General features: G+C 36.2%; 1 protein-coding gene across 1 annotated transcript in view; it reads left to right on the top strand.

Annotated features, from left to right (window-relative positions):
- The first annotated feature begins 9,641 nt into the window (after positions 1–9,641).
- Positions 9,642–10,284, top strand: part of LOC138702661 (prion-like-(Q/N-rich) domain-bearing protein 25) — a 69,606-nt gene continuing 68,963 nt past the window's right edge. The window contains exon 1 of the mRNA XM_069829988.1: positions 9,642–9,828. Within this exon, the coding sequence (XP_069686089.1) occupies positions 9,642–9,828 (187 nt within the window). The remainder of the gene's footprint in view (positions 9,829–10,284) is intronic.

The raw sequence follows: 10,284 nt of genomic DNA, 5'->3' as shown, positions 1-10,284 counted from the left end.
TCCCTGTGTATGTGCTGTGGCGCAGACATAAACTTTCCGCTGAGCATTCCTTTAATCGGATCAGGTAGTGATTCGACGTCCGCGTATCTTTTAAAATAAGTTCTAATTTGTTGTTGTTTAATCTCTCTTTTATGTTAATCTCTCTTTTATGTTAATCTCTCTCTCTTTCTTCGGCGTATTAATTTTATGTCATTGATCAAATTAATAACATTGAATCTAACTGAGAAACTTACGCAGAAGTAAAGCTTTTCAGTAGCTAATGTAAACATTTATAAACTCTCGTTTAATCCCAAACAGGGTTTGTTAATTATTATTCTAATCGGTTTAGTTAACGTAAAATATATTAAGAGAGCTTCAGAATCAAACAAAAGAAACGTGGGCTACCAATGGGATAAAGTTTACTGTCCAACATAATTTATTCAGATTCTTCACCGGACAGGATTGTAATTATTGTGTTAAAGGGTGTCAGTATTTGAACTGTCTCTTCTAAAACGTGCCACTCTTGTTCTGTAATAAAAATATAAGTGGGTATCAACTTAAGGATAATTGTAATTATATTATTATCAGATATTTCTTTAGTTTCATTCAGAAATATTTTAATCCAAACAGTAAAATATCACTCAAGTTGTCTAAGCAGTAAAATATAACTCAAGTCGTCTTGTAAATATTTCATTTGTTTTTTATTGCCTCGAAAGTTACGTTTTAGAGAAATTTCAAGACTTTTTCATAGACTGTGAGCCTTTGGGAACAATAGCACTAAAACAATTTAAAAAGAAATCATATCAAATGTTTTGCGTAATTGTTTTCATCAAGTTCGCGATTGTGCGATCGCTTCAAATGGTCTAACAAATTCGAAGTTCCACCACCCTTAGAGTAAATTCGCCCACAAAGTTTACAGTGTGCGACTTTATTATTACCTTCAACTAAATTAAAGAATTTCCATGCGACGGATATCCGATTTTGCGCCATTTTATTCCCCTCACAACTACCGTCAGTCCGTGCGCGCCGATCGTCCTTGAGCTGTCGCTTCGCTTCGAACGCAACCCCCCATATGTCCCCTGTTCCACCTACGATAGTATCGGAGATCACCGGTGGAGAGCTTTATTCGTAATCTCCGATTCCTCCGCGGTAGTAGCCACTCCGATGAGCAGCACTGCTCGAATCCTGCTCGTTACCGTCTGATCTAGGTGAGAAGTAAAGCAATTATTTTTAATTCCGCTGCGTAAGGTCGTGGGGTGTCCTCGGGTGGCAAAAATCTGGGATACATTAAATTTTATTTCGCGAAAATGGGCGGACACGGAACATGTGGATAGGGAGAAATACCTGTAGACTATTTGTAATATTTTACGTTATTTAATTAAGATATTTTTTGTATTCGACAGAAAATGGAGAAAAAATGGGAGTATAAGGGTACAGTACATCAGTTATTCATAGATTTCAGAAAGGGATATGACTCGGTTAAGAGGGAAGTATTATATGATATTCTTATTGAATTTGGTATTCCCAAGAAACTAGTTCGATTAATTAAAATGTGTCTCAGTGAAACATACAGCAGACTCCGTATAGGTCAGTTTCTATCTGATGCTTTTCCAATTCACTGCGGGCTAAAGCAGGGAGATGCACTATCACCTTTACTTTTTAACTTCGCGCTAGAATATGCCATTAGGAAAGTTCAGGATAACAGGCAGGGTTTGGAATTGAACGGGTTACATCAGCTTCTTGTCTATGCGGATGACGTGAATATGTTAGGAGAAAATACACAAACGATTACGGAAAACACGGCAATTTTACTTGAAGCAAGTAGAGCGATCGGTTTGGAAGTAAATCCCGAAAAGACAAAGTATATGATTATGTCTCGTGACCAGAATATTGTACGAAATGGAAATATAAAAATTGGAGATTTATCCTTCGAAGAGGTGGAAAATTCAAATATCTTGGAGCAACAGTAACAAATATAAATGACACTCGGGAGGAAATTAAACGCAGAATAAATATGGGAAATGCGTGTTATTATTCGGTTGAGAAGCTCTTATCATCCAGTCTGCTCTCCAAAAATCTGAAAGTTAGAATTTATAAAACAGTTATATTACCGGTTCTTCTGTATGGTTGTGAAACTTGGACTCTCACTCTGAGAGAGGAACATAGGTTCAGGGTGTTTGAGAATAAGGTGCTTAGGAAAATATTTGGGGCTAAGCGGGATGAAGTTACAGGAGAATGGAGAAAGTTACACAACACAGAACTGCACGCATTGTATTCTTCACCTGACATAATTAGGAACATTAAATCCAGACGTTTGAGATGGGCAGGGCATGTAGCACGTATGGGCGAATCCAGAAATGCATATAGAGTGTTAGTTGGGAGACCGGAGGGAAAAAGACCTTTAGGGAGGCCGAGACGTAAATGGGAAGATAATATTAAAATGGATTTGAGGGAGGTGGGGTATGATGATAGAGACTGGATTAATCTTGCACAGGATAGGGACCGCTGGCGGGCTTATGTGAGGGCGGCAATGAACCTTCGGGTTCCTTAAAAGCCATTTGTAAGAAAGTAAGTAATTAAGATATTCGCTAATGTACAGGTAGTCGCTGAACGATCCCTGAAAAATTGTGCTACGCCACTGTTAAGCTAACTTTCCTTATATATTCGCTTCGACGAATCAGAATGTTTACTTATTTACACACAGACCACACCTCAACAAATGAAAAAAAGAAAGCGTCAGCTTGGTGTATGTAAAATACGCAGTGCTTTGAACTATATTTATCACATACTAGGAGTGTAAGTATCTTATCTAATCTAACTTGCGCCATTTTAAGCCAAACAAAATTATCGACATCCTTGTAAAGTACATGGAGTGGAAACTATCGTACTCTAGCGGCGAACTTGGGAAATTCGACAATACAGTTTCACCAACTTCACAATATCTTACCGAGAGAACTAGGGACTATAAACACGAAGACTATTGGAAGAATGGTAAAAGAGAGGACAAACGAAATTTCGACACAAGATATTTTTCGTAATATTAAGTATCTAGGATCACTACAATACTATAAGGAGGTTAAAACTTTTGGGAAGAGGAAGAATATATTAAATTAAATTCATGGCAAGAGAGAACAGGAATGGCATGGTGGAGATTAGGTATGTGTAGGCTCAAGAATAAAAGAGGGAACGTAGAGGAAGATAAATGTCCGTTATGCGGATTAGCGGAAGACGCAATGCGTATAGCTTTAAATTGTGCGGCAACGAATGATATGAGAAATTGTTGGGTTGTTAAACATTTTTTGAAAATAAACGCTCTAGTGGCATAGGGTCCCATAAACATTAGCAATCTGCATAAATTAGGAAAATTTATTTTTAGAGTTAAAATTAAATTGGAAGAGAAGGTCAAAGCTCTGACTGAACTGGGATTACAGACGTTGAGTTTTCGGACCCGATATGAAGCTACGAAAAGTATATAATTAATTTAACAAAATAATCTTTAAATAGATTGAATATAGAAAAGAAATTATTATTATTATTATTATTATTATTATTATTATTATTATTATTATTATTATTATTATACATTGATGGTGAATTATATAAAATTAGTTAGGGGAATAAAAGATATTAGATTAGCAAAAGTAGAAGTATTTGTACTGCACTGTAATAATAATAATAATAATAATAATAATAATAATAATAATAATAATAATAATAATAATAAATGTTAAACAGATACTTGGTATATACTTATAGGTTGCCATATGAAGACCACAGGGGAAAAGGGAGGTAAGTCAGTATTTACCAATTTTATACAACAGCAAATTGAAAGTTTTCAACCAAATATATTTTATTTATACAGAACCCTTACAAAACTGACTTCTGTCATAGGAAGGACACATATTTGTTTATCCTAACCCAATTTATGAATGAAATTAAATCGATACATATACGAAAATAACACTAAAGTCTGCATATTTAATTTTAAAGTATTTTTTTGTGCTAAATTGAGCTCAACAACTCAAAAGATTCCTTCGTCAGCTGTAGAATAGATTATTCATTAAACTCAACACACACGTTTCACAGGTCTATATAAGAAATTACGGAAATCTAACAATATTGTACTGCACTGTAATTTGAATAATAATAATAATAATAATAATAATAATAATAATAATAATAATAATAATAATAATAATAAATGTTAAACAGATACTTGGTATACACTTATAAGTTGTCATATGTATTGTTCTATTGTTTATCTATATGTCATCATTATATAGTGGGTGTTGGCAGATTAAGAACTGGAATACAACTAATCCGCCATGACGTCAATACAGAATGATGAAATAAATAAATAAATACAAATAAAAATATCATATCATGACAAAAGCTGTGTGACGAAAGTGACATTTCCTGTTTAGGCTTTGGACGTATTTCGCAAGACTGTTCTTTATCACTTATTTTAGCACTGACACTCCTGTCGGTAGTTTCCTTTCCATCAATTTAGAATGTATGTAATATTGATATATTAATTTATTTGCTCTGCAGCCAAATAAGAAAAACAAATCTTCGTTTTACGCAGTACACAAAAATGACACTTTTATATCCCTGAAAAATGATACATCTGACTTAATTTGCAGGTCTATCAGCTTTAAAAGTAAAGACATGCAACTAAAGGCTGGTTCACAATAAACCGGAAACGAGAATCGGAACGAAAACGAAAACGAAAACGGTAAAATTGTTAAACTGTGTACATTTAAATGTGGGCATTTACAATTAACGAAAAGCTTGCCGGAGCCCAGGATCGGGAACTGAGAGTTGGCCAAGTTCCAACTTTGGCGTTCACGTTTCCGATCACACCCCACTAGATTCATTCTATTGCCATCTAAAAGCTATTTCGTCGTCGTATATTTTGTAGCAAGAAGACCGTGACATAACCTATGCATTATTTTGTTCTGTGCTGTGTATCATGGAGCAAGTTTCATTTGATGAGATTCTAATATTGAGTGTTGAGGAAAATCCTCACGTTTACGATAAGCGGTGCGCCTCGTATAATGATGAGAAAATGAAGGAGAATACGTGGTTTCCAATAGCTGCATCTTTGAACACCGATCGTAAGCGAATCATATTTTATTACTATATTGGTTTTATTACACACTACATATTCATGCTTCAATTCAATAACTACTGTTGTGTTCATTTTTGTTCTATTACAAATGTTTCTTCTCTAATTATTTTACGTTATGGTAGACTTAAAATAGGTTGTGATAACAAAGATGCATGGACATATTTATAGTACCGTGCCTGATGAAATATTTCAGTTGAAATTTCGAAGTTGGTTAACCTGTGTTTATGTTGGCTGCCTTGTACTCATGAGAGAACGCCATTGGTCAATTATAGACAAATAACGTCAGAATGCGTAATATCGACTTTACATATCGTTATTGACATGCATATCGATATGCACAGTCGTCTACGCTCTCGGTTTATTGTGAATCAAAAATTTTCATATTTACGTTCTCTGCTTCTCGTTTTCATTCTGGTTCTCGTTCCCGGTGAACCAGCCTTAATTCTGTAGAAATCCACAATAAATAATTAATACAAAAATCAGTATTTCACGCCTCAGGCGATTAGATGCTTTATTAGCTACTCATTAGCTAATACGTGGTGGGGCTGTTAGCAGTTATATGACTCGCTTACAGGTCTCTTCGTTGAAGATCTGATCGACCGAAATCACAGCTTAAATTTATTGGTGTCGCAATGGGATCAGAAGTTCCTAAGAGGAAGAAAAAGAAGGGATGAACATGATGATGATGATTCCGTGGAGATGGTAAAGAAAAGAGAAAGCTAATAAAAGAGAATTACTTATAAACAGTGTTATATTAAAATAATTTCGAAGGAAAAATTATCCCGGAGCCGGGTATCGAACCCGGGACCTTTGGTTTAACGTACCAACGCTCTACCACTGAGCTACCCGGGAACTCTAACCGACACCGATCCGAGTTCCCGGGTAGCTCAGTGATAGAGCGTTGGTACGTTAAACCAAAGGTCCCGGGTTCGATACCCGGCTCCGGAACAATTTTTCCCTCGAAATTATTCAAATCAACTTTACAGGGAGTTATACCTGAAATCTTGATTTGCAGTGTGATATTATTTTTCTCCTCTGGTATTTTTCACAACCTGTCACAGATCAAATACTATTAAACTAGCAATTTTTGTATACTGTATTTCTAAATTTTATCTTCACAACGGGCCTAGGGATTTTAATGAAATTGGGAGCATCTACATTTTTCGGGTGCAAGAAAGCGAGTTAGCTATACTGTTTTCGCTGTAAGAAAAATCATAATGTAAACATAAGCACATTGCTGCTCTTCTCTAGTTCACTGCATCCTTCAGTAAGCAGTTTCTTCTCACCCAGTAACCCAACCCATTCCTCTTTCTCTTTCTGATCAGTTTCAGCATCATTCCTTCTTCATCCACGAGGGCTGTGCAATTACGTGTAAAATGTTTCCTACGTGCTTCGTAAATTACGTGGAAAACATAACAGAAAACAGCAAGACTTTAAAAATAAACTTTTTCTTCAAAATTTTTACATGTTCTTGATCTATGCTGGAAGATTAAAAGCAGCCACAACCACATAATACGATTCACGTGAGTGCGCATCATACAGTGTGCTTTGTTTCAATTCTTGCCTTCACATTTGTTTATGATCTATCGGCAAAGAAAGAAGGGCAACAAAAGAAGCTGCCCCGAAGTTACTTAGAACCCCAGCATCTTCAGCGAAAATTGAAACGGGGACACGCTATTGCGGCCCGCAGCCAGTTGTATATGTCAGTTGCTTCCCTACATTTTTTGGCTCACATGTCAGTTGCGTCCCTGACACAAACAACACTTCCCTTCCCATTTTACAGACTTAGGACTGCCTGTAACATCACCAATTTAAACATCACAGGTAGGTGAAAAATTATGTTTGTGACATTTTCACGATACAATGTTCGTAGTGTCATTTTTTATTATAAAATGTATTAAAATTCATGAGTTACATTTTCACCATAAAACTTCAATCGTATTGGTTGAAACCTAAATGACAGATTCCGGATGAAATCCAACGCATTCTATAAGGTGCTTGGGTCTTGTCTTGTCGCAGAACGCGTCCTTGGACTATATTAAGTTTTAAAAAGTTAACATAACATCCTAAATCGGCAGGTAGGTGTGGACGCAACTGAATTATATATTTTTAAAACCCCGGACGCAACTGACGTATTAATTTTTCGTCAACATGTTTACTGGGACGCAACTGACACCTCCCCAATTGAAATACTTTTTTCTCAAATTTGTCCTTTGTCTGTAATATCACAAGAAACCGATTCAGTTTCGAAATATCCAAGAAACTGTTTCAAATAAAATATTGTACTACACTTCAGTTACAAGATCATACCTGTGGTGAATATTGATGTGAATAAGTATGTGTGAGAGGTACTATTATAAACATTTTTGAGTGAAAATTGAAATATTGGCAGTGTCAACCATGATATTTTTACTTTTAGCAGTAAAATCAGCTACATTTAAAAATAAATAGATGTTCAACGTTCAATGAGCAGTTTTTTTTTCTTTTGGGTGTAACAAAAAAAAATTGTTTCTTTTCTACAGTTATATATTTCACATATTATGGAAATACACTCGAGAATTTAAAGCTGTTACTAAGAAATCCAGTCCACACCTGTAGAGTAACGGTTAGCGCGTCCAGCCGCGAAACCAGGTGGCCCGCGTTCGATTCCCGGTCGGAGCAAGTTACCTGGTTGAGGTTTTTTCCGGCGTTTACTCTCAACCCAATATGAGCAAATGCTGGGTAACTTTCGATGTTGAACCCCGGACTCATTTCACCGGCATTATCACCTTCATCTCATTCAGACGGTAAATAACCTAAGATGTTGATAAAGCGTCGTAAAATAGCATACTAAAAAACAAAAGAAATCCAAACCAAATCAAAATTATGCAAATACTCAGTGGCGCCAGCTCTTGGAAAACACTGGATGGACTCAAATAGTTGATGTATAATTTAAAATAAATAAATCTCATAAGTAATAATGATAATACGGCAAATTATTGGATGGGCTCGAAGTTGGCGCCACTGCAAGTACTAGTGTAATAAGTAGAAAGATATTACACGTTTTCTCAATTAAAAAAATTATGGAAAAGAACAGGAAGGTATATTTTTCCATCTCTTCATAATGGGCTGCATAAACAATCTTTAGAAAATAATAATTTTGTATTGAAATACAGTTTATATAGTGTCAGGAAATTAAATTTAAAATTAATATAATTAAAACAGTCTTCATATTATTAATTACTTACTTACAAATGGCTTTCAAGGAACCCGAAGGTTCATTGCCGCCCTCACATAAGCCCGCCAGCGGTCCCTATCCTGTGCAAGATTAATCCAGTCTCTATCATCATACCCCACCTCCCTCAAATCCATTTTAATATTATCCTCCCATCTACGTCTCGGCCTTCCTAAAGGTCTTTTTCCCTCCGGTCTTCCAACTAACACTCTATATGCATTTCTGGATTCGCCCATACGTGCTACATGCCCTGCCCATCTCAAACGTCTGGATTTAATGTTCCTAATTATGTCAGGTGAAGAATACAATGCGTGCAGTTCTGTGTTGTGTAACTTTCTCCATTCTCCTGTAACTTCATCCCGCTTAGCCCCAAATATTTTCCTTAGCACCTTATTCTCAAACACCCTGAACCTATGTTCCTCTCTCAGAGTGAGAGTCCAAGTTTCACAACCATACAGAAGAACCGGTAATATAACTGTTTTATAAATTCTAACTTTCAGATTTTTGGAGAGCAGACTGGATGATAAGAGCTTCTCAACCGAATAATAACACGCATTTCCCATATTTATTCTGCGTTTAATTTCCTCCCGAGTGTCATTTATATTTGTTACTGTTGCTCCAAGATATTTGAATTTTTCCACCTCTTCCAAGGATAAATCTCCAATTTTTATATTTCCATTTCGTACAATATTCTGGTCACGAGACATAATCATATACTTTGTCTTTTCGGGATTTACTTCCAAACCGATCGCTCTACTTGCTTCAAGTAAAATTTCCGCGTTTTCCCTAATCGTTTGTGTATTTTCTCCTAACATATTCACGTCATCCGCATAGACAAGAAGCTGATGTAACCCGTTCAATTCCAAACCCTGCCTGTTATCCTGAACTTTCCTAATGGCATATTCTAGAGCGAAGTTAAAAAGTAAAGGTGATAGTGCATCTCCCTGCTTTAGCCCGCAGTGAATTGGAAAAGCATCAGATAGAAACTAACCTATACGGACTCTGCTGTATGTTTCACTGAGACATATTTTAATTAATCGAACTAGTTTCTTGGGAATACCAAATTCAATAAGAATATCATATAATACTTCCCTCTTAACCGAGTCATAAGCCTTTTTGAAATCTATGAATAACTGACTTCATATTATTAATACAGGAAAAAACTAGTTTTCTACGTCAAGTAAATTACTAGTAAATTAGTGCAATTTACGTAACAAACGTAACTAGTAAATTACCTTGCTAATTCTCGTCACAGTCAAGGATTCAACATTTCCGCCTTCAACCGGCACTTCCTTATAAAATAAGGAAAACTAGCACATGATTATTTTCAGAGGTTGGCAAGCTCTCCTCGCTTACGAGTCAACTTCAAGCATATCTACAGCAGCTCGCCGCTGCGTAGGATGTGAGTACGGAGGTTCTGCTGTTCGTAATGCGGCGATGTTAGTGCAGTGTGTTGTGTTTGTGTTGGCTGTTATAAGCAGTCACTGCGTCTTGTCATGGCAAGGTGAGGCACGATACGTGAAGGTAACTTCACTTTAACAGTTACTACTGTATAACGTTATCGATCAGCTTTGCACAAGAAGTAGATGTGAATAAATTTGTAGGTGATACTTCCTTAATCAATAGACTTGCCAATTCACTCTTACAAAAAGTCGCTAAAAGCTTGGGGTCCCCAGAAACAAATACGGGACACTCAGCACGGATTAAAAAAATTGAGCTTTTAGCACAGTCTAGTATATACAGTCGCGAAGCTCAATACGTAGTAAATATGCAAACATTAGATAGTTGCTCACCACTAGGATCGCTTATATCGCCTCATTACAGGCAATGCAAAATAGTACCGTCACAGTCTATTGTTTCTAGCACCCTCAAAACTCAAGCTTCGTGACTGTATATAGTAGACTATGCTTTTAGTGTATATTTTCCATCGAACTTTTTCCTGTTGTCTTCGAGCAGATTA

This window comes from Periplaneta americana, chromosome 7 (assembly GCF_040183065.1).
Source record: "Periplaneta americana isolate PAMFEO1 chromosome 7, P.americana_PAMFEO1_priV1, whole genome shotgun sequence".
Classification (NCBI taxonomy): domain Eukaryota; kingdom Metazoa; phylum Arthropoda; class Insecta; order Blattodea; family Blattidae; genus Periplaneta; species Periplaneta americana.
Note: the sequence above shows the minus strand (reverse complement) of the source record. Positions and strands in the feature narration are given on the sequence as shown.